Source organism: Acartia tonsa, unplaced genomic scaffold, assembly GCF_053477335.1.
Source record: "Acartia tonsa isolate MP-2025a unplaced genomic scaffold, ASM5347733v1 sca2, whole genome shotgun sequence".
Taxonomy (NCBI): domain Eukaryota; kingdom Metazoa; phylum Arthropoda; class Copepoda; order Calanoida; family Acartiidae; genus Acartia; species Acartia tonsa.
Genome location: NW_027649596.1, coordinates 100785 through 126673, shown reverse-complemented (window position 1 = coordinate 126673; position 25889 = coordinate 100785). Strand labels below are relative to the sequence as shown.

General features: G+C 34.1%; 1 protein-coding gene and 1 long non-coding RNA gene across 2 annotated transcripts; both read left to right on the top strand.

Moving 5' to 3' along the window:
- Nucleotides 1-39: 39 nt before the first annotated feature.
- LOC145310490 (uncharacterized) lies at nucleotides 40-5114 on the top strand. Its single transcript, XM_080150438.1, has 4 exons — nucleotides 40-117; nucleotides 712-2035; nucleotides 2937-3024; nucleotides 4054-5114. The coding sequence occupies exon 4, from the start codon at nucleotides 4078-4080 to the stop codon at nucleotides 5002-5004; it is 927 nt and encodes a 308-aa protein (XP_080006564.1). The 5' UTR covers nucleotides 40-117; nucleotides 712-2035; nucleotides 2937-3024; nucleotides 4054-4077; the 3' UTR covers nucleotides 5005-5114.
- Nucleotides 5115-9350: 4236 nt separating this feature from the next.
- LOC145310492 (uncharacterized) lies at nucleotides 9351-25717 on the top strand. The gene is made up of 3 exons (XR_013876563.1): nucleotides 9351-9436; nucleotides 10624-10719; nucleotides 25040-25717. It is a non-coding gene; the product is annotated as an uncharacterized LOC145310492 (long non-coding RNA).
- Nucleotides 25718-25889: the final 172 nt, after the last annotated feature.

Here is a 25889-nt window from a genome sequence, read left to right as displayed (position 1 = left end):
CATTATCAAACTTGTAAAATAGTAATTATATTTATTTTCAGACAGAATATAAAATGAAATGAGACTTGAGATTGTATAAGAAAGAAAACACGAGTAATTTTATATTAGGAAATAGAAGTAAGTTCGCCAATTAAAGTAGCTAAGTACAGATATATAAATTTATTTAGTAGAAATATTAATAAAAGTATCACTTTTGAGCACTGATTTTTTGGACCCGCGATTATTGGCGGTTTTTTTTATTAGTAGTCCTTCCGTTAGTATGTCCGTCTGTACAAGTAAGTAACAGAAATCTCTAACTTTGGCTATAATAGAGCTAGTAGAATGATTCTTACAATTAAGAAATCATCAAATCTAATTTCTAATTTCGGTGACGAACTTTTTTCTATAGTTTTTTATTGATTTAATGTCATTATAGAGGGTAAGAGTGATTTATATTATGTTTAGCTTGTTATAAGTTTTAGAAAATATTATCTGGGTTTGTTTGGCTTTACACCAAAAATATTAACCTCTAAGATTAAGCCAGAAATTGGGATTGTTTGTTTTGTGAGCTTACTAGGTTCTCTATAACCACATTGATCTCAGTTTTTATGTTTTGTTTTGTCAACGCTATGCTTCCTAAGGGTTGGATGTGTCAATTTCATTTTTAACTTTATTTTTTTTTAAACTGAAATGATATTTTACCTTAATAATAACTGAATTTAAAATTTTTAGGTTAAATCACCTTTCATGATAATAAATTCTCAACATACAGAAGTAAAGCCATTTAGATGTGAAATATGTAATCTGTATTTTTTACAGAAAGATATTTTAATGAGACACATGAGTTCCCATAAATACTCTTGCAATGATTGTAATAAAACTTTCGCAGAAGCGAGTTATCTTGTAATACATAAAAGATATCACGTAATAAGTGCGAAGACATACTCTTGTGATACATATGATGTAATAAATGTGATAAATGTTTTACTTCAAGTAATGAATTAACTGTGCATAAGCAAATTCATAAAAGAGATCAACTATACTCTTGTGATTTTTGTGGAAAGGTTTTCACACATTTAAGTAACTTAACTAAACATAGGAGGATACATACAGGAGAAAAGCCATACTCTTGTGGTACATGTGGAAAAGCTTTCTGTACAAATAGTGAGTTAACTGTCCATAAGAGGATCCATACAGGAGAGAAGCCTTTCAAATGTGATATGTGTGAAAAGACTTTCTCAGATCAAAGTAATTTTACTCGTCATCAAAGGATCCATAAAGGAGAGAAGCCATATTCTTGTAAATTATGCCAGAAATCTTATTACACTAGTTTTAAACTGTCAAGACATGAAAAATCAACTGGACATCTAAAAAAGTTAGAAACTATTAAGAATGTAGTTCCACCTTCTGCTTCTACCAGTTTTGTTGATTGTGGTGAAGCTGATATTAAACTAGAAATAAAAGAAGAAGAAACTATTGATAATGATCCTATCTCTATCAACATGGAGGCTAAGAATGTTGAAGAAACTAAAAAACAGGAAATAGAAGAAGAAGAAATTGAGAATAAAGCTTACATTGAAATCGTTGAACATAAAATTGAAATATGATGAACAATTGGTTTTCTTATGTTAAATACCAAATTTTGTAAATATTGTATTATTTTTAATGTAAATATTAAAGGGAGGGAAGTTTTGTCACTTTCACTTACCCCATCATTATTAGACTTGATATTAATGTCAGGCCATAGGTTATTTGGGATAAAACTTTATTTTTAGGTTATATTGTCAAACATAATTACATAGCCTGATAATCACTGAATAAGTTTAAGTGGCAAACTTCCCCCCTCCCAACACTCGATTTATCTTTATTAAATCTGTAAATATTATTTTTCTTTCATTGCTTGTTATCTAAAATTATTTGATTAAAAATATTTTTTTTACAAGGCAAAAATCATTGTTTTTTGTATATTTTTATTTTTCTTCAGATAACGGATAACAATGAAATGAAAGTATAATTCTTCCAGCCTTCATTTGAATAAATAACTAAGATAAATCAGGTAAATGCGATTACTTTCATCAACCCTAAACAGTCGTGCCCCTTGCCGCTCCTTTATCGGTAAGGGAGGGATGTTGGTTGTGACCTCCTTCAAATGAACTATTAACCCTCCCAGGACTTATGAGAAGCTATCCTGTAAAGAAGAATCACTTAGGTTCAGCGGTTAGCAAGATAGACAGACTAACAGACATCCTGTTGCTTTATTATAAGGATGTAAGGGTATCTTGTTTAATTTCATATCATATTTTATATGGAAAGCAAATCTACAATATTGTTGTCTGTCAGTTTATACACATCAAGTTTCTAAACTAAACTATTTCATATAAATAAAGAATATTTTCCCTGTTTTAAAGTTAGTATATTTTTCTTCCTTATTTCCCGCAGGGATATAAAGGGATAAGACAATGGCCGATAATTTGATGTACATCCCGAATGTTAATACACAAAATTACCCCTTCTGTATTTATCAATTTTTGGTTGAAACGTTTGGACACTCTACTTAATGTACAATGGTCAATAATTTGATGTACATCCCAAATGTTAATACACAGAATTACCCCTTTCTGTAGGTATACATTTTTGGTTGAAACGTTTGGACACTTAACTTAAAATACCCACTAATCAGGATGCATTTATAGTCCCAAAAGTTGATGGTAAACAAAAAAGAAAACGTAATTATAAAACCGTTGGGACTAGTGTAATATTCAGCTCAATGTCTCCCCCCCCCCCTGAATTTGCCGCCATTATCTTTATTTAAAATAACACCATATCATATTTGCTTGTCCAGTTTCTGATTAAAAGTGGGAGGAGTCCGCGTTTAGCATCAAAATTTATATAAATGGGCGGAGATTTTATTGCGATTTAATTTTAATGAATATACCTAACTATTGTTTATGATTTAGGTTGGTAATAGAATCATTGTCAGTCAGCAACTAAGTTCCACAGTGAAACAGAGAGAATCCATTATACATATCTGCTTTATATAATAAGGTATTTCTATTTTTGTGCTTTACATTATAACTCCAAAAAGAAATAGGGTTACATCTGTTATCTGATCTATATGAAACTCTGTATTATTTAAACTATATTTCACTATCCCTATATAAATCGTCTATCTGTTTGTTTGTAAGAAAACGGTTGGGTAAATTTTAACTTCTCTGGCTTTTTGTTTGTAAAGATTCCCAATTTCCATAAGTATCAAATATTTAAATTACAAGGATGGTTGGTCTGCCGGTATTGTTGTGAAATATATTAAATTTCTAGAAGATAAATTTATAGTGGATTGTTTTGTGATGATAGGGAATCTTTCTCAAACCCATTCTCTCATGCTATTCAATGCTGATTTTAAAAAGGGAAGTTTTTCTATAATGAGGATCGGTCTGTCTGTACGATTTAGAAAGAGTTGCAACTGTATAATCGTTACCAGAATGACTATTACTATATGTCTACAAGGTACAATAAAGTTCGAAAAATAGTCTCCTGTAGTTATACAGTTTTGCAAGAAATTTACTAATTTTATTTATTTATATAAATTTATTTTGATTATTTAGTTCAAGTGTTTGTTTGTCATACAGTTTCAGAGCTTCACTTTTATGGATCTTGTCATCCTTGTTTTGTGAATAATTTGATTACCTATCTGAATACATTACCTACTTTATATTACACATGATGTACTGCTCTGATGCAAATAAGAAATATGTATCTTTTCAGCTTTTATCAAAGTGATTTTTTATGAAAGTCTGGTTTGTTGTCATCACTGTATACCCTCTAAAATATTTTAAAAATCAATTAATTTAGAACAAATGTTATAGGAGAAGTTACTAATTTTTCTTTCATGATAAACATAAATGTGGTGGGTCTATAAACAAATATATAAGTTTTTTCTTCATTTTCTTCATTTTTCAATTTCAATCCCTAAATTTCTTTATATTTTTCATAGTTTTATATATTTTGTGTCAATTTAAAAATATCCTTTAACCATTAATCATTTTGTATTTAATTAAAAAATATATATTTCAGGAGATTGAGAGAGGGTATACCAGCATGAATACCTGTGATATTTGTAACAAGAATTTTACATGCAAATCTGCTTTGTTTGTTCATATGAGGGTTCATACGGGTGAGAAACCATTCTTCTGTGGTCAATGTGAAAAGTCATTTTCTAGTAATACCGTTTTGACTAAACATAAAAGAGTCCACACAGGTGAGAAGCCTTTCTCATGTAATCAATGTGAAAAAACATTTACAACTAGTAGTAATTTGACTCGACACAAAAGATTCCATACTGGTGAGAAGCCATACTCATGTGATCAATGTGAAATGACCTTTTCTCAAACCATCCATTTGACTCAGCACAAAAGGGCCCATTCGGGTGAGAAGCCATACTCATGTGATCAATGTGAAAAGACATTTTCTCAAATAAGTAATTTGACTTCCCACAAAAATATTCATACAGGTGAGAAAACATACTCCTGTGATCAATGTGAAAAGACATTTACAACTAGTAGTCACTTGACCAGACATAAAAGGATCCATACAGGTGAGAAGCCATACTCATGTGATCAATGTGAAAAAAGATATCTTACAAATAGTGATTTGACTAAGCACAAAAGGATCCACACTGGTGAGAAGCCATACTCATGTAAACTTTGTGACAGACATTATATCTCTAGTTCAGCGCTATCAAATCATAATAAATCCCCTGGACATTTAGAAATGATGAAAACCTGTAATAATACAGTTCAACCTTCTGTATCTATCAGTATCATTGAATGTGAAGAAATTTATATCAAGGAAGAAATTAAAGAAGAAGAAATATTTGAAGAGGATCCTCTCTCTATCCAGATGAGAGCTGACAATATTGAGGAAAATATTAAACATGAAATAGAAGATCCTCTTTCTTGTCAATATAATTATGATGCAGATAGAGTTGATACTATTGATATTGTTCATCACAAAAAAGAAATATAAACATTTTATTGTCATAGGATACAAATGTTTCCTTAGAGCTTCAGGATAAATGCTCAATTCAAATAAAAATCAAAATTATTTTTTCACATTTAAAATCTGCATTTTATCTTTATTTGTTGCAATTTTTCATTCATTTATAAATAGCTATTGTGTTTATTTCAATTAATATGCGAATATTAAATTTTTTTAGGGTTTGTCTAAATTAAAAATATACTTACTTTATACTTGGTTTTACAGGATCTCCACATTAATCCTATCTCCATTTTATTTCACTTACAAATTTAAATGTTTATAAATGATTCTTTACATGAATGATTTTATTGTTTTCTAGTTTATAGACTTATTAATTTGTTTATTTATCTTGTAGTGTAAATAAAATAATTGTCTAATGTAAATATATTATTTTCAGATTAATTTATAACAAATAAAAATGCACAGAGTATAGATATCAATAAGAAAGAAGTTTTCTACTAATTTTGTTTACAAACACACACAGGTTATTCTTTTTTAATAATCCTGACATGCGTATGTTGGTACGTCCGTTCCAATGTTTAAGTAAGTTAACAAAAAACTTTTAACTTTTACTTGGTATTGTAGGGTTAGAAGAATGGTTCTTTTAGTTTAACAAGGATGACAACATCCATAAAAGCGAAGCTCTGAAATAAAGGACAACGAACATTAACACTTGTAGATTGTCAGAACTGAATTAGCAGAATATTAATGCATCAGTACAAACAATATTGTAAGTAAATTTGTTGCAAAACTGCATAAATAGATGATACTGTTTAAAAAAGTTAAAAAACGACATGTTTAAAATGGACGTACTGATATTCTGGTATTGATTATAGAGTTGCTAACCTTTCTAAATTGTACCTAACTACTACAGGAATCATCATGCAAAGTTTAGAATCTATTAGACAATTCTAACCTTTTTTAAATTAACTAAAAGAGCTAACTGTGACGTACGGACGGAAGGACGGACCGACCCTAATTATAGAAAAGCTTTGCTTTTAAAAATAGTCTAAGTGAGCCGGTCGTTCATATGTCGGTATGTCCATCTTGTACACTACGACCGTCTACAAAAAATAAAATTATCTGTCCAATAAAAATATTTTATTTTTAGAATATTATTTAACAAGAAAATGAACAAAGTATAGATATCAATGATAAAGAGGTTTTCTATAACTTAGAATTGAAGGTTTTTGTTTTTGTAGCGTAGTAAGCTACTCTGCAACTAGGTTCTATCCGTTGCTTCCTGTTTTCTTATACAAACAAATTCTTTACAGACTTTTGCAAATATTCTCAAGATGACTGCTTGATATGCACTATAGAAATAAAATTTTGGTTTAGCATGAGAATAAAAGCTGGCTTTTATCTATTACCATAAGTCTTTTTAAATCTGTTTTTAATATCATTGCAATTGATTTTTTTCCAACTTGAGAAGTTTTTTTTGTGACTCTATAAAATTTTTTTTTTTCAATGTCTTGGTCGTAATCATTACTTGATTTTAAATCAGAGTTTTTGAATTTATTGACATTTTAATACCCTTTTTATTAATAAAGATAAACAATAATTTCCCGTCAAAATATTTATTTAGTAATAACGTGTATCCGTCTAAGTTCTGATTAAAAGTAGGAGGAGCCCGATAGAATTGAGTAAATGGGCGGAGATTTCATTTAGCATTTTATAAACATAAGTAACTATTGTTTATGTTTTAGGTTAATAATTGAATCATTGTCAGTCAGCAACTAACATTTATAGTGAACAAAGCAATATACATTAAACAGATCTACTTCTATCACAAGGTATCTATTTAATTAAAAAGTGGGGGGTTATTTAATCCATTTGAACCTCTGTGCACAATATAATTTTCAAAAGCTTTTATTTAAAGAGATAGTTGCATGAAGTGAACAGAGAGAAATTATACAGATCTACTTTATATTATAAGTTATTTATATTTAACTGCAAAGATTATGCGGAAATGGGGTTTTTATGATTCATATAACAGTTAGGTACAATTTATAAAGCTTAGCAACTCTATAATTGTTCCCAGAATGTCCGTACGTCCATTTTCAACATGTTGATTTTAAACTTTTTTTAACCACTAATTTTTATGTGTTATAATTATCCTATTTATCTGATTTTGTAATACAGATTCCAAGTACAACAAGGTACAATGTTTGAAGGAAGCATCTCTATGATCAAGGTCTAAAAATGTAAGAATATCCTTAAAAAAGTATCCTATAATTTAACAGTTTTACAACAAATTTACTTATGATTTTATTAAACTTTTACATTCATTCTGCTTATTCTGACACTCTATATGTGTTAATGTTCCATTGTCCTACCGTTACAGAGCTTCGCTTTTATGGATTCTGTCATCCTTATATTGTAAATAATTTGCCGACTATATCCGAATATCGCACCTACTCTATATATCACTTGATGTGTTGGTCTGTCTGTACTGCTCTGATTCAAATTTTTATGAGAAATATGCAAGGATAAGATAATGGCCAATAAATTGATGTACATCCCCTCAATAATGAATCATAAAATTACACCTCTTTTAGATTAAACTTAGTGGTTGAACCTTTTAAACAATCAACTTAATAAACCAACCAACCAATCAAAATTCAGTAAAAGTCCCCAAAAGTTGTTAAGCCAACGAATAATAAAACGTTATTTTGCAACCCTCTAAATTATTGTAAACATTTTACTCCGCCCATTTTTACTGAATTAATTTAGAATAATTATTATATGGGAATTACTAAAGGTGTAGTGACTCGTAACACGACATACCAGCAGTTTTATTTTGGGTCCTACTACCAGATAATTGGGTAAACTTATTTTGGTTGTGTCACTAATTACCCCAAGTTTTGGTATCTTTCAAATAAAACCGCCATTTCCCGCCACCGCAAAAATAAATTTCCCCTTACAAGCAACCCTGACATTTTTTTAACACAACCAAAAAGATTTTACCCAATTATCTCTAAAACTAAAGGAGTAGCAACCAAAATAAAATTGTTGGTATGTCATGTTACGAGTCACCACAGTTTCCCCCTCCCCCTTTTCTTTATTGAAGAACATAAAAATGGTGACTTTATAAACAAGTTTTTTTTTTCTTTTTGTAAAATTTACTTTCGCCGTAAAATCCCTAAATTTCATAAAATTTTATAAAATTCATAAAAATAATTTCAGGGGATTGAGAGAGGATATAGCAGCATGAATATCTGCGATATTTGTAATAAGGATTTTATACGGAAAGATAACTTGTTTGTTCATATGAGGGTTCATACTGGAGAGAAACCATACTCATGTGATCAATGTGAAAAGACCTTTGCAACTAGTAGTAACTTGACTGAACATAAAAGGATTCATACGGGAGATAAACCATACTCATGTGATCAATGTGAAAAGTCCTTTTCTCAGTGTAGTGTTTTGTTTAAACACAAAAGGATACATACAGGGGAGAAGCCATACTCCTGTGATCAATGTAAAAAGACATTTTCTCATAAAGGTGATTTGACCAAACATAAAAGAGTCCATACGGGGGAAAAACCATTTTCATGTAATCAATGTGAAAAAAGATTTCTTAAAAATAGTGATTTGACGGTCCATAAAAGGATACATACTGGAGAGAAGCCATACTCATGTCAACTTTGTAACAAACATTATATCTCTAGTTCAGCGTTATCAAAACATAAAAAATCCCCTGAACATTTAGAAATGATGAAAAGCTATAATAATACAGTTCCAACTTCTGTATCTATTAGTTCAATTGAATGTGAAGAAGTTTATATCAAGGAAGAAATTAAAGAAGACGGAATATTTGAAGAGGATCCTCTCTCTATCCAGATGAGAGCTGACAATATTGATCCTCTCTCTATTGAAATGTAAAAAAATTAGAGTGTTGTAAATAATTTAATCAGATAATTATGAATATTATTTTACTTTCTTATATAAATATCCAAAACAACATAATTTATTAACTAATCAAAAAATATCCGTAACATCTCTACTTTATCATATTTCTAAATTCATCATCTTATAAGGGTTCAGAAATTGTTTCTCAGTTTAATACCATCTTCCTAAATTAATGAACATTTTATCCAGCCGTTTATGATATAGTATTGACCATGCATACATACATGTAGCAAGACATCCTATTAGTTTATAAATAAGTTTGTATTTAATCTTAGAATTTAATATATTAATAATGACAAATATATTGTTTTTATTTTTACAACTTATTTCCATATTAACATTGTATAAATATTGTTGAACTAAACATTATTTTTATGTTTTTTAGTATAAAGATAATTGTCTAATGTAAATATATTATTTTCAGAATAATTAATAACAAATAAAAATGGACAGAGTATAGATATCAAAAAGAAAGAAGTTTTCTACTATTTTGTTTACAAACACACAGGTTATTCACTTTTTTATTACAAAGGGATTATTAGGTATAATTAGGGGTGGTCAGTCTGTACCTCTGTCCGTCCGTTCGTACTTATGTCCGTAAAATTCTCTTTATTTTAGGCATATTATAATTGTCTTTTTCAACTTTGCATGATGATTCCTATAACAATTAGGTAGGATTTCGGAAGCGTAGGCAGTAACTCTATAATCGTTACAAGAAATTCCCTGTATCCAATGAAAACTGGCTGATTTTTAACTATTGACAACTAATTTTTGTATGATTTTGGGTGTATTTTTTGGACTAGTGATTCCTAGGACAACAAATTACATTATTGTAAGCAAGACATCTTTATAATCAAATCCAAAAAATTAAAGTATGTCCTCTGCTGTATCCTGTATTTAAGCAAGAAAATATTCAATTTTGTTTGTACTTACAAATTAATGTTCTCACACTCAACAAAAGTTGTAGCTCGTTTGTCCTTTCTTTTGACTTCAGAGCTTTGCTTTTATGGATGTTCTTATCCTTATTTATTACTAAAGGTTGTATCCCAATATAGAGAGTTGATTACTCCCTAATTTATTTGTGACGATTTATAACCCGCAGTTTAGGTGTGAAATTGTGAAATTTGTAAAAACCAAGATTTTTTAACCATGAAGCGCTAGTAAATTTTTTTTAGGGTCTAGTTGAGGTGAATGGGGATAAGAATATAATATAATTCCAATTCCAATAACTTAGATTTTTTCAATTAGATTCTTAACCAAGTTTCAAGCTCAAGATTCAGTACATTTTACTCACGGTTTACGATCTCCCGGCACCTAGCACCATCCCCCCCTTATATTTGTTGCAAAGTTGTTGCATAAGACCTAATTCTTCAAAAAAAACTAAATTACAATAGACATAATCCTACAAAAGACCTAATGACAGCATCCATAAAACTGGAGGCCCTAACCCTGTGGGGCTACTTAACATTACCTAACCTAACTTAAGTATGTAGGAAGGATAAATTAGGTATTTATTTATTCTATGTTTTTTTTCATAAAGATAAAAAATAATTTCCCGCCAGAATAAATTTCTGATTATGTATTAGTAGACTAGGAGGAGTCCGCGTTGAGCATCATTATTAGGTAAATGGGCGGATATTTGGTTTAGCTTTATTTTGTATAAAAAAAAAGAATAGACTATTGTTTATGCTTTAGGTTGATAATAAAATCAACGACAGTCAGCAACTAACATTCACAGTGAACAGAGAGAAATCTGCAGAGGAATTTTGATTGTGGATAAACTCATAAAAGGTACCTTAATTTCTTTTATCAAGTTTTAATTGCAAAGCAAATCTACAATATTGGGGTATAGTCCTTTCCATGACATCGCTCCATATGGGGCGATGATTTTAATTGATCGCCTCTTATGACAAGGGGCGATGTATTGGCTCCTTGAAAGGAGCGATTTAATAGCCCCTTATAACAAGAGGCGATGTTATGACTCCTTGAAAGGAGCGATTTGATAGCCCCTTGCCCTAAGAGGCGATTAAATGATCCTTTATCGCTCCTTTATCGCCCCTTCTAAAGAGGAGATGATATGTCCTCTTATCCCAAGGGGCTATTTAATTAAATATCGCCTCTTCATGGCCCCTTCACTATTATATATATCTTAGTCCCTTGATGGCCCCTACATCGCTCCTACATCGCCCCTTCATCGCTCCTCCATCGCTCCTTCTCCAAATTTATATTACATTGTACTTTGATGGCCCCTACATCGCCCCTCCATCGCTCCTACATCGCCCCTTCATCGCTCCTTCTTCAAATTTATATTACATTGTACTTTGATGGCCCCTACATCGCCCCTCCATCGCTCCTACATCGCCCCTCCATCGCTCCTACATCGCCCCTCCATCGCTCCTACATCGCCCCTTCATCGCTCCTTCTTCAAATTTATATTACATTGTACTGTGATGGCCCCTACATCGCTCCTACATCGCTCCTTCATCTCTCCTACATCGCCCCTTCATCGCTTCTTCTCCAAATTTATATTACATTGCAACTTGATGGCCCCTACATCGCTCCTTCATCGCTCCTACATCGCTCCTTCATCGCTCCTTCTCCAAATTTATATTAAATTGTACTGTGATGGCCCCTACATCGCTCCTACATCGCCCCTTCATCGCTCCTTCTACAAATTTATATTACATTGCAACTTGATGGCCCCTACATCGCTCCTACATCGCTCCTACATCGCTCCTCCATCGCCCCTTCATCGCTCCTTCTCCAAATTTATATTACATTGCAACTTGATGGCCCCTACATCGCTCCTACATCGCTCCTCCATCGCCCCTTCATCGCTCCTTCTCCAAATTTATATAACATTGCAACTTGATGGCCCCTACATCGCTGCTACATCACTCCTCCATCGCTCCTACATCGCCCCTTCATCGCTCCTTCCACAAATTTATATTACATTGTACTTTGATGGCCCCTACATCTCTCCTCCATCGCTCCTCCATCGCCCCTTAATAGCCCCTTACCTTAATTTATATAAAAAAGCCCCTACATAGCCTCTCCATCGCCCCTTAATAGCTCCTTACCTTAATTTATATAACATAGCCCCTACATAGCCTCTCCATCACCCCTTAATAGCCCCCTATCTTAATTTATATAACAAAGCCCCTACATAGCCTCTCAATCGCCCCTAATAGCCCCTTACCTTTATTTATATAACAAAGCTCCTACATAGCCTCTCCATCGCCCCTTAATAGTCCCTTACCTTAATTTATATAACATAGCTCTTACATAGCCTCTCAATCGCCCCTTAAAAGCCCATTACCTTAATTTATATAACATAGCCCCTACATAGCCTCTCCATCGCCCCTTACCTTAATTTATATAACATAGCCCCTACATAGCCTCTCCATCGCCCCTTAATAGCTCCTTACCTTAATTTATATAACATAGCCCCTACATAGCCTCTCCATCGCCCCTTAATAGCCCCTTACCTTAATTTATATAACATAGCCTCTACATAGCCTCTCCATCGCCCCTTAATAGCCCCTTACCTTAATTTATATAACATAGCCCTACATAGCCTCTCCATCGCCCCTTAATAGCCCCTTACCTTAATTTATATAGCATAGCCCCTACATAGCCTCTCCATCGCCCCTTAATAGCCTCTTACCTTAATTTATATAATCCTTACCTTAATATATATAACATAGCCCCTACATAGCCTCTCCATCGCCCCTAAATAGCCCCTTACCCTAATTTATATAACATAGCCCCTACATAGCCTCTCCATCGCCCCTTAATAGCTCCTTACCTTAATTTATATAACATAGCCCCTACATAGCCTCTCCATTGCCCCTTAATAGCCCCTTACCTTAATTTATATAACATAGCCTCTACATAGCCTCTCCATCGCCCCTTAATAGCCCCTTACCTTAATTTATATAACATAGCCCTACATAGCCTCTCCATCGCCCCTTAATAGCCCCTTACCTTAATTTATATAGCATAGCCCCTACATAGCCTCTCCATCGCCCCTTAATAGCCTCTTACCTTAATTTATATAATCCTTACCTTAATATATATAACATAGCCCCTACATAGCCTCTCCATCGCCCCTAAATAGCCCCTTACCCTAATTTATATAACATAGCCCCTACATAGCCTCTCCATCGCCCCTTAATAGCCCCTTACCTTAATTTATATAACATAGCCTCTACACAGCCTCTCCATCGCCCCTTAATAGCCCCTTACCTTAATTTATATAACATAGCCCTACATAGCCTCTCCATCGCCCCTTAATAGCCCCTTACCTTAATTTATATAGCATAGCCCCTACATAGCCTCTCCATCGCCTCTTAATAGCCTCTTACCTTAATTTATATAATCCTTACCTTAATATATATAACATAGTCCCTACATAGCCTCTCCATCGCCCCTAAATAGCCCCTTACCCTAATTTATATAACATAGCCCCTACATAGCCTCTCCATCGCCCCTTAATAGCTCCTTACCTTAATTTATATAACATAGCCCCTACATAGCCTCTCCATCGCCCCTTAATAGCCCCTTACCTTAATTTATATAACATAGCCTCTCCATCGCCCCTTAATAGCCCCTTACCTTAATTTACATAACATAGCCCTACATAGCCTCTCCATCGCCCCTTAATAGCTCCTTACCTTAATTTATATAGCATAGCCCCTACATAGCCTCTCCATCGCCCCTTAATAGCCTCTTACCTTAATTTATATAATCCTTACCTTAATATATATAACATAGCCCCTACATAGCCTCTCCATCGCCCCTAAATAGCCCCTTACCCTAATTTATATAACATAGCCCCTACATAGCCTCTCCATCGCCCCTTAATAGCCTCTTACCTTAATTTATATAACATAGCCCCTATATAGCCTCTCCATCGCCCCTTAATAGCCCCTTACCCTAATCTATATAACATAGCCCCTACAAAGCCTCTCCATCGCCCCTTAATAGCCCCTTACCTTAATCTATATAACAAAGCTCCTACATAGCCTCTCCATCGCCCCATAATAGCCTCTTACCTTAATTATGTAACATAGCCTCTACATAGCCTCTCCATCGCCCCTTAATATCCCCTTACCTTAATTATATAACATAGCTCCTACATAGCCTCCCCATCGCCCCTTAATAGCCCCTTACCCGAATTTATATAACATAGCCCCTAAATAGCCTCTCCATCGCCCCTTAATAGCCCCTTACCTTAATTTATATAACATAGCCCCTACATAGCCTCTCCATCGCCCCTTAATAGTCCTTTACCTTAATTTATATAAAATAGCCCCTAAATAGCCTCTCCATCGCCCCTTAATAGCCCCTTACCTTAATTTATATAACATAGCCCCTACATAGCCTCTCCATCGCCCCTTAATAGTCCTTTACCTTAATTTATATAAAATAGCCGCTACATAGCCTCTCCATCGCCCCTTAATAGCTCCTTACCTTAATTTATATAACATAGCCTCTCCATCGCCCCTTAATAGCCCTCCATCGCCACTTAAAAGCCCCTTACCTTAATTTATATAACATAGCCTCTACATACATACAGACAAAGATCCTGTTACTTTATTATAAGGATTAAAATAAAATAGTTATTAACCTCCCATGGACCTATGAGAAGCTACCCTATTAAAGAGAACGATCTCAGGACCTATAGGAATCTTCACTGTAAAGGAGAACCATATTGGTTCAGCGGTTAGCAAGATCCTTCGGTACAGACAGACATTCATACATACAGACAAAGATTCTGTTAATTTATTTTAAGAAATACAGATAAAATTGTTATAAACCTTTCCAGGCCTAAAACCATCTCAGGACCTAATTTCTGCCGTTGACAACTCGAGTTAAGTTACTATATTATTTTTACAATGTTTAACTTATCTGTTATTATTGGCTGACGAAAAGTTTGGGCAAAAAAAAAGATTTATCCTTCAATGAAATATCTCTCCAGTATAATTTTGGCAAGTGCTAATTTATTAAGAATAAAGTTTGCCACAAATTTACCAAAAAATCTCATTGTCATTTCGCCAGGGAGGATTAGGATAGTTCCCAAAGTGTTATAAGTTGGCTTATCCAAGAGTGCTGTCTAGTCTCCAAAGTTTTATAATACTGTTTTCTTATTCGTTAGATTAACAACCTTGGGGACTTTTTATTGTTTTGTGATTGTTTAGTTCATTAAGTTGAGTGTCTAAATGTTTTAACCACTAATTCTAAACTAAAGAAGGGGTAATTTTGTGAATCATCAATGGGAATAATTAATATATAAACATACATATAAAGGGTGTTTAAAAAAAAACCAATCGCTTCACTCTTTTCATTATAAATCCTACAGTTTTGGTCAAAAACTAACAAAAAATGACCGAAATCATGTCCAAGCAATGACAATGAGAAAACACTAATGAATTTTGATTTTACTCACCTCTCCTGAGCACTACAGTTCGAGTCCTAGCCCTTGTGGAAAATTTTTCTCTACATCAAAAGTGCATATTTTATTACAAATTAAGACAGTTTTGTCTGTTTTAAAAAAGAATAAACTGTCTTAAAGTACTTGTAATCTTTTAGATAGACCCCATAATGTTTTGAGTTTTTGATGGGGCATATAAAGACCTTTCTATAGACGTCTTAACCAGATTTCTGACTCAATCCTTGCCAATTGGGCATCAAAAAGACAGACCCATCAAACATTAAGATATGACTGCACTGTCTTTTTAAAAAAAGAACAAACAGTCTTAAGTACTTAAAACCTTGTAGTTAGAACCCATAATGTTTAGAATTTTTCATGGGGCATGTCAAGAGCTTTCTATAGACACCTTAATCAGGTTTCTAACACAATCCTAGCCATTTTGACATCAAAAAGAAAGATCTGTCAAACATCAAGAACTAGAGATACCTGTCATGTCTAAATGTTTGATGGGTCTGTCTTTTTAATGCCAAATTGGCTAGGATTGAGTTAGAAACCTGGTTAAAGTGTCTATAGAAAGCTCTTGACATGCCCAATCAAAAATTATAAACATTATGGGTTCTAACTACAAGATTTTAAGTACTTAAGACTGTTTGTTGATTTTTGATCTCCATGTAAGGAAAAATTCTTCACAAGGGCTAGGACTCGAGCTGAAGTGCTCAGAAGAGGTTAGTAGAAATCAAAATTCAATAGTGCTTTCTCATTGTCATTACTTGGACATGATTTGGGTCATTTTATGTTAGTTTTTGACTAAAACTGTAGAGTTTATATTGAAAAGAGTGAAGCGATTGGTTTTTTTTTAAACACCCTTTATATACAGTGTTTTTTTTTATGAGAGCATTTTTGAAAGCAATTTTACCCTACTTATAGTTATCAGAATTTAATGAGTAATGGCTTATTCTCTTCGTTTTTTATAACCATTAACAGAAAAGCAAAAAAATATTTCAGTTTTTATTTAAAAAGTACAGTAAATTCAAAATTTCAAAACATGGGTGTCAACATCTAAAATAGTTATTTCTCGCATAGTATTATAAACGGCTTTCCGCGGATATAAAAAGTACAATTATGAGATTAAAACTAGTTTTTTTAGGCCCGAGGTGCCGAAGGCACCGGCTAAAAAAACTGGGTTTAATCTTATGATTGTACATATCTATATTCGTAGAAAGCTGGATATAATACGATGCTAGACATAGTTTTTTCGTATGGATGAGAACCGGTTCCTATCCACCGGATTCAAATGAATACGAGAAATGGTTTTAGCGCATTTTTCTTATGCTCAAATCTTCTACCCTTTCCAAGAATGGAGGGAGTACATTGGGGGGCCAGTATTCCCTCCCTGGTTGAGATATGGCCTTCAAATTTCAAAATGTTCTAGTACATGTCACAAATAGTATCTATATAAATTTTTAGCTCTATATCTCAACTTTGAAGCGTTTTACAGCCATTCTTGCAAAGGTAGATTATAAGAAAAATGCACTAAAACCATTTTTAGATGTTGACACCTAAGTTTTAAATTTTTTAATTTACTGTACTTTTTGAATAAAAACTGAAATATTTTTTGCTTTTCTATTAAAGGTTATAAAAAAGAAGAGAATAAGCCATTAATCATTAAATTCTGATAACTATAAGTAAGGTAAAATTGCTTTCAAAAAAGTTCTCATAAAAAACACACTGTATATATGTATATATATCATTTTATCGACAATCGTCTTATCCCTGTAGATCTCTGATTATCAGAGCATTTTTGAAATATTTGCTGCTTATTTTTTGGCTGCCTTTGGCAAAATAATTTTTTTTCATAAAAAATGTATACAAAATTATCGTATTAATTTGGTAAATATATCATTGCACTTGAATTATTTTTAAGTCACTAACGGCTAATCCCATAGATGACCCTAGGAGTACTTTAATGAATAGATGTGGTGGAGAGGGGGGGGAGGGGGAAGGTTAAGAATTTAAGGGAAGTGATACCTTCCGGGGGCTGAAAGTGTTGGTCCCCTCCCCAAAATGAAAACTTTTCCTGCGAGTAAAATAAGCTTCAATGTAAAGGAGAAGCATATCGGTTCAGTTGATACTGATAAACATCCTGTTACGTTAATGTAAATATTAGTTTAAGGATAGTCTGTATAATCTCAGGGAGAAAGGAAACATTAGGCAATTTTTACAATAGTCTCCAAAGTTTTATAATGAAGTTTTCTTATTCGTTGGCTCAAAACTTTGGGGACTTTTGTCATATTTTGGTTGTAGTGTTGCAATTTTGTGTATCGTTATTAGGGATGGATAAAAATTTATCGGCCATTGTCTTATTCCTTTAGATCCTTGGTATAATCAACTGAATAACAGTTCCAACAACAAAAATTAAGATATTGCTTCGCTTTTTATGGACAAATATCCTGTTATTTTATTATAAGGAAAAAAAATAAACTATCTTAAAATCATCTCAGGACTCAGCGGTTAGCAAGATCCTACGGTATAGACAGACAGACATACATCATATCGGTTTAGCAGCAAACGAGATCCTTTGCTACAGACAAAAAAAACTTTGTATATCGACTAGCGGCTACGCCCCCAGCATCTATTGGCTCTGTATTCAAAGGGGAATGAATTAAAGCCTAAAACCTTCCCAGGACTTAAAATAGAATAGCCTAAAACCATCCCTCGACTTAAAATAAAATAGCCTAAAGCCATTACAAGACAAATATTAAGCTTACCTGAAATAGAAAGCCCAATCTGTTTAGTAGTTATTGAGATCTTAAGTTTCAGAACAGAAAGCCTTATTAACGTGGACAAACGCAGGATGTTTCGGACAAATGTCGGAGTGGACATTATATAAGTAAAACGCAGAAGTGTCTATAATATCTTAAAAATTAGGTTTCAACAACATTTGTTTAGTTATTTCTACACAGGTTAGGTTAGGTTAAGATATAAATATACAAATAAGCCCCCTGCAGGGGTTAGGCATATAAAAAAACATATTTGACAGTTGTAAACAATGTGAGAAAAAAATATGTTTTAGTTTAATGAAATGTTCTATCTGTTTCAAACCTTTGCCTTTCGATAGAACTTACCTACTTTGGAAAACTGTTAGACTGATTTTAAAATTTCAGTCTGTGAGAAAAGATATTCAAGATTTTTTTTTGTTTTGAAAGATTTTTATCTTATAAATAAAATAAAAGACACTCCTGCGTTTTACATAAGCAATGTCCACTCCGACGATTGTCCCATTCCTAGGTTTGTCCACTCCAACGTTTGTTTATGTTTTACTACTTTATATAATAGGATAATATGTATTCTTCTTTTATATTTCTCTTTTCTTATTCACTTGCAGCTGCGCTCTTTTTAATGTAAGGAGGCAGAAAAATAGCCTAAACCAATTAGGGGCTTAAATCTGAAAATGAAAAAGCAAAAAACCATCCCATGACCTATGTGAAGCTTCCCTTAAATGGAGAATTTAGTCAGTTTATGAAATTTTTAAGCTTCAGACCAAAAAAAATACTTTTTTGTTAAAAGAGAGACTTTTCTACAATTAGGGTTAGTCCTTTCGTCATTGCTCTTCTCATTAAGTTAAGCATGTGGTTTTCTCTGCTATTGTTAAAGATAGACTGTTGAGATTTTTAGTGAATATTCCCATGACATATGTATATCCAGTCTATAAATTATTTTGTCTGTCTCTCAATTATGCTTCAAAAGACTTAGGTTTCGTGATAATCTTTGAGTAATAGCATATTCTCTTAAAGTCTGCTCTATAACTTACTTTGTCTGTTTGTCCATTATATGATCCTTATTCAATATTCTATTTAACTAAAAAATTTCATTCTCTTAGTTTATTCTTTTTTCTTTATTTCATTATGTTATTATATTATTTATATTTATTTTATTAATTCATTATATTTTCATTATAATTTTCCTTTTTAAATGCGAAACTTTTCTATAGTAAGGATTGGTTTGTCCGTACGTCCAAACGGTTTGACGACATTTTCTTTAATTTAGACATGTTATAAATATCCTATCGATTTCAAACTTTGCAGAATGATTTCTATAACAGTTGGGTACAATACTATATTCATTACTAGAAAGTATGTACGTCCATTTTTTGGTATAATATCATTGTCCCATTCATCTGGGTTTTGGAGTAATGTTTCTTAGGACAACAAGGTTTAGTATTATAATCAAATACTAAAAATAAAATTATGCCCTTTTACTATATTCTATACTAGCAGATTCGCCCCTAGCCTCTAGGGGCTTTGCCCCAAGAGGTGATAAAAATTTTTTTTGGCGAAATTCGTAATAGGACCAAGAAAATCTTCAGCAAAAAAAAAATGGGGGGGGATTTTTTTGTTTTTGGGGGGGTTGGGGGTATCCCACCCCCCAAGAAAATAGCCTAAAACCACCACAGGACCAGTAGGTATATTCCCTGAATAGTAGAATATAATCGGTCCAGTGGTTACCGAGATCTTAAGGACTGACAGACGGACAGACAGACGGACAGACAGACAGATTGATGGACAGACATCATTCTACTTTGTATTATAGATTTACGCTAATTTTAACAAAATTTATGTTTGACCTCCTGATTTTAGAGCTTTGCTTTTGTGAATGTTGTTATCCTTGTTATCTTGCTTTTTTTTCCTTTTTCATAACCTATTATATAAAGTAGTAATCTTTTTTTTGTCTGTAGAAAAGCTAACCGCTGAACCTATATGGTTCTCCTTTACAGTGAAGCTTCTTTTAAGTTCATAGAGGGTTTATAATTATTTCGAGGGAGGGTATCTCCACCCTCCCAGAAAATTCACCCCAAGAAAAATATTACCCAATCCCCTCAAAAAATCTTTTTAACTTTTTAAAAGCAAAGCTTTTCTATATTAAGGATCAGTCCGTACGTCTGTAACGGTTAGCTATTTTCGTTAATTTAGGCATGTGATTCCTGTAGTAGAAAGGTACGATTTAGAAAGTCTATAATCATTATCAGAATATCCGTACGTCCATTTTAAGCATACTAATTATTAACTTAGAACAAATTTTTATGTATCAAAATTATCCGATTAATCTGATTTCTGGGATACTGATTCCTAGGACAACAAAATAGAATGTTATAAGCGAATCATATCTATAATCAAGTCCAAAAAATGTGAGTACGTCCTTAAGCATTTTCCTGCATGTAAGCAATTTCTCAATAAATTTACTTACAATTTTGTTTCGAATTTTAAATTTATGTTCTGACTATTCAGTTCTGACACTCTACATTATTAATGTTCATTAAACTTTTTTCTACCGTTTCAGAGCTTTGCTTTTATAAATGTTGTCATCCTTTTAAAACTTAAATTTAAAACTGTAGAGGGTCACATTCCTTCCTTACCTTAATGCCCTACCTTCTATAATGAAGGGGCAATACAATTACAGAGGCTGTACAGGAGCCATAAAGGGCCTATGTTATATAAATTAAGGTAAGGGGCGATGAAGAGGCTATGAAGGGGCTATGTTATATAAATTAAGGTAAGAGGCTATTAAGGGGCGATGGAGAGGCTATGTAGGGGCTATGTTATATAATTAAGGTAAGGGGCTATTAAGGGGCGATGGAGATGCTTTGTAGGGCCTATGTTATATAAATTAAGGTAAGAGGCTATTAAGGGGCGATGGAGAGGCTATGTAGGGGCTATGTTATATAAATTAGGGTAAGGGGCTATTTAGGGGCGATGGAGAGGCTATGTAGGGGCTATGTTATATATATTAAGGTAAGGATTATATAAATTAAGGTAAGAGGCTATTAGGGGGCGATGGAGAGGCTATGTAGGGGCTATGCTATATAAATTAAGGTAAGGAGCTATTAAGGGGCGATGGAGAGGCTATGTAGGGCTATGTTATGTAAATTAAGGTAAGGGGCTATTAAGGGGCGATGGAGAGGCTATGTAGAGGCTATGTTATATAAATTAAGGTAAGGGGCTATTAAGGGGCGATGGAGAGGCTATGTAGGGGCTATGTTATATAAATTAAGGTAAGGAGCTATTAAGGGGCGATGGAGAGGCTATGTAGGGGCTATGTTATATAAATTAGGGTAAGGGGCTATTTAGGGGCGATGGAGAGGCTATGTAGGGACTATGTTATATATATTAAGGTAAGGATTATATAAATTAAGGTAAGAGGCTATTAAGGGGCGATGGAGAGGCTATGTAGGGGCTATGCTATATAAATTAAGGTAAGGGGCTATTAAGGGGCGATGGAGAGGCTATGTAGGGCTATGTTATATAAATTAAGGTAAGGGGCTATTAAGGGGCGATGGAGAGGCTGTGTAGAGGCTATGTTATATAAATTAAGGTAAGGGGCTATTAAGGGGCGATGGAGAGGCTATGTAGGGGCTATGTTATATAAATTAGGGTAAGGGGCTATTTAGGGGCGATGGAGAGGCTATGTAGGGGCTATGTTATATATATTAAGGTAAGGATTATATAAATTAAGGTAAGAGGCTATTAAGGGGCGATGGAGAGGCTATGTAGGGGCTATGCTATATAAATTAAGGTAAGGGGCTATTAAGGGGCGATGGAGAGGCTATGTAGGGCTATGTTATATAAATTAAGGTAAGGGGCTATTAAGGGGCGATGGAGAGGCTATGTAGAGGCTATGTTATATAAATTAAGGTAAGGGGCTATTAAGGGGCAATGGAGAGGCTATGTAGGGGCTATGTTATATAAATTAAGGTAAGGAGCTATTAAGGGGCGATGGAGAGGCTATGTAGGGGCTATGTTATATAAATTAGGGTAAGGGGCTATTTAGGGGCGATGGAGAGGCTATGTAGGGGCTATGTTATATATATTAAGGTAAGGATTATATAAATTAAGGTAAGAGGCTATTAAGGGGCGATGGAGAGGCTATGTAGGGGCTATGCTATATAAATTAAGGTAAGGGGCTATTAAGGGGCGATGGAGAGGCTATGTAGGGCTATGTTATATAAATTAAGGTAAGGGGCTATTCAGGGGCGATTGAGAGGCTATGTAGAGGCTATGTTATATAAATTAAGGTAAGGGGCTATTAAGGGGCGATGGAGAGGCTATGTAGGGGCTATGTTATATAAATTAAGGTAAGGAGCTATTAAGGGGCGATGGAGAGGCTATGTAGGGGCTATGTTATATAAATTAAGGTAAGGGGCGATGGAGAGGCTATGTAGGGGCTATGTTATATAAATTAAGGTAATGGGCTTTTAAGGGGCGATTGAGAGGCTATGTAAGAGCTATGTTATATAAATTAAGGTAAGGGACTATTAAGGGGCGATGGAGAGGCTATGTAGGAGCTTTGTTATATAAATAAAGGTAAGGGGCTATTAGGGGCGATTGAGAGGCTATGTAGGGGCTTTGTTATATAAATTAAGATAAGGGGCTATTAAGGGGCGATGGAGAGGCTATGTAGGGGCTATGTTATATAAATTAAGGTAAGGAGCTATTAAGGGGCGATGGAGAGGCTATGTAGGGGCTTTTTTATATAAATTAAGGTAAGGGGCTATTAAGGGGCGATGGAGGAGCGATGGAGGAGAGATGTAGGGGCCATCAAAGTACAATGTAATATAAATTTGTGGAAGGAGCGATGAAGGGGCGATGTAGGAGCGATGGAGGAGCGATGTAGCAGCGATGTAGGGGCCATCAAGTTGCAATGTTATATAAATTTGGAGAAGGAGCGATGAAGGGGCGATGGAGGAGCGATGTAGGAGCGATGTAGGGGCCATCAAGTTGCAATGTAATATAAATTTGGAGAAGGAGCGATGAAGGGGCGATGGAGGAGCGATGTAGGAGCGATGTAGGAGCGATGTAGGGGCCATCAAGTTGCAATGTAATATAAATTTGTAGAAGGAGCGATGAAGGGGCGATGTAGGAGCGATGTAGGGGCCATCACAGTACAATTTAATATAAATTTGGAGAAGGAGCGATGAAGGAGCGATGTAGGAGCCATCAAGTTGCAATGTAATATAAATTTGGAGAAGAAGCAATGAAGGGGCGATGTAGGAGAGATGAAGGAGCGATGTAGGAGCGATGTAGGGGCCATCACAGTACAATGTAATATAAATTTGAAGAAGGAGCGATGAAGGGGCGATGTAGGAGCGATGGAGGGGCGATGTAGGAGCGATGGAGGGGCGATGTAGGAGCGATGGAGGGGCGATGTAGGAGCGATGGAGGGGCGATGTAGGGGCCATCAAAGTACAATGTAATATAAATATCAAGAAGGAGAGATGAAGGAGCGATGTAGGGGCGATGTAGGAGCGATGAAGGGGCGATGGAGGAGCGATGTAGGGGCCATCAAAGTACAATGTAATATAAATTTCAAGAAGGAGAGATGAAGGAGCGATGTAGGGGCGATGTAGGAGCGATGAAGGGGCCATGGAGGAGCGATGTAGGGGCCATCAAAGTACAATGTAATATAAATTTCAAGAAGGAGAGATGAAGGAGCGATGTAGGGGCGATGGAGGAGCGATGAAGGGGCGATGGAGGAGCGATGTAGGGGCCATCAAAGTACAATGTAATATAAATTTCAAGAAGGAGAGATGAAGGAGCGATGTAGGGGCGATGTATGAGCGATGTAGGGGCGATGGAGGAGCGATGTAGGGGCCATCAAAGTACAATGTAATATAAAATTCAAGAATTAGAGATGAAGGAGCGATGTAGGGGCGATGTAGGGGCGATGTAGGGGCCATCAAAGTACAATTTAATATAAATTTCAAGAAGGAGAGATGAAGGAGCGATGTAGGGGCGATGAAGGAGCGATGAAGGGGCACTGGAGGTAAAGGACTATGGAGGGGCGATGGAGAGGCTATGAAGGAGCCATCATGGGGCTATAGTATAGCCTCTTATCATAAGAGGCGATATTAACGCCCCTTCAAAGGAGCTATTAAGAGGCCATGAAGGAGCTATAGCATAGCCTCTTATCATAAGAGGCGATATGAACGCTCCTTAAAAGGGGCTATCACATCGCTCCATATGATAAGAGGCTATGCTATAGCTCCTTGAAGGAGCTATAGAAAATCATCGCCCCATATGGAGCGATGTCATGGAAAGGACTATACCCCAATATTGTTGTCTGTTGGTTTGTACGTAAAGACTACGTTACATTTGTCCTGTTTGAGCCACCACCTTTCACAAATCTTATATGATATCGTTTTTATAACCAGCAAAATACAGCTAGATGGTTTTTTTGTCAAAATGTTAAAATTTACAGTCATGCTTAAAGCAACTGCCATAAATACATCTAACACTAGCATTTATACATTCTTTTTTTTTCTTCAAAAATTTCCCCCCTTACAGGCAACCCTGACATTTTTTTAAAGATACCAAAACTTGGGGTAGTTAGTGACTCAACCAAAAAGAGTTTACCAAATTATCTCTAAAACTAAGGGAGTAGCACCTAAATTAAAATTGCTGGTATGTCGTGTTACGAGTGACCACATTTCCCCCCTTTTCTTTATTGATGAACATGAAAATGGTGACTTTATAAACAAGTTATTTCTTTTTTTTTTAAATTCACTTACGCCGTAAAATCCCTAAAGTTCTTTATATTTTCAATAGTTTTATACATTTTGTGTTTCTTTAAAAATATCATTTTAACAATATTTTGTATTTTAATTCATAAAAATAATTTCAGGAGATTGAGAGAGGATATACCAGCATGAATACCTGTGATATTTGTAACAAAAATTTAACACAGAAATCCAAATTGGTTGTTCATATGAGGGTTCATACGGGAGAGAAACCATTCTCATGTGATCAATGTGAAAAGGCTTTTCCTGAAAATAGTGCTTTGACTAAACACAAAAGGATCCATACTGGTGATAAGCCATACTCATGTGATCAATGTGAAAAGACATTTACAACTGGTAGTCACTTGACTAAACATAAAAGAATGCATACTGGAGAGAAACAGAGGATCCTCTCTCTATCCAGATGAGAGCTGATAATATTGATCCTCTCTCTATTGAAATTTAAATGAATGAGAGTGTTGTAAATAGTTTTATCAGAGAATTATAAATATTATTTTACTTTCTGATGTAAAAATCCAAATATTAAACATAATTTATCCTCCAATTTTAATTAATATCCGTAACATCTCTACTTTATGATATTACTAAATACATCGCCCAGTGATCAAAGACTCTTTTTCAGTTTAATACCAAACTTCCTTAATTAGTGAACTGTTTGTCCAGCCGTTTATGAAATAGTATTGAACATGCATACATACATAAAGAAAGACATTGTATTGGTTAACATTTGTTGGTTAAGATTTGTATTAGAATTCATTTATTGATAATGACAAATATTTTGTTTTTATTTTGACATCATGTTTCCATAATGTAGAACTAATAATGTAAAATTAACTATTATTTTTATTGTTTTTTAGTATAAAGACAAATTATTAATCTGTTTTTTCATCTTGTAGTGTACATTGTCACATGTAAATATATTATTTTCAGATTAATTTATAACAAATAAAAATG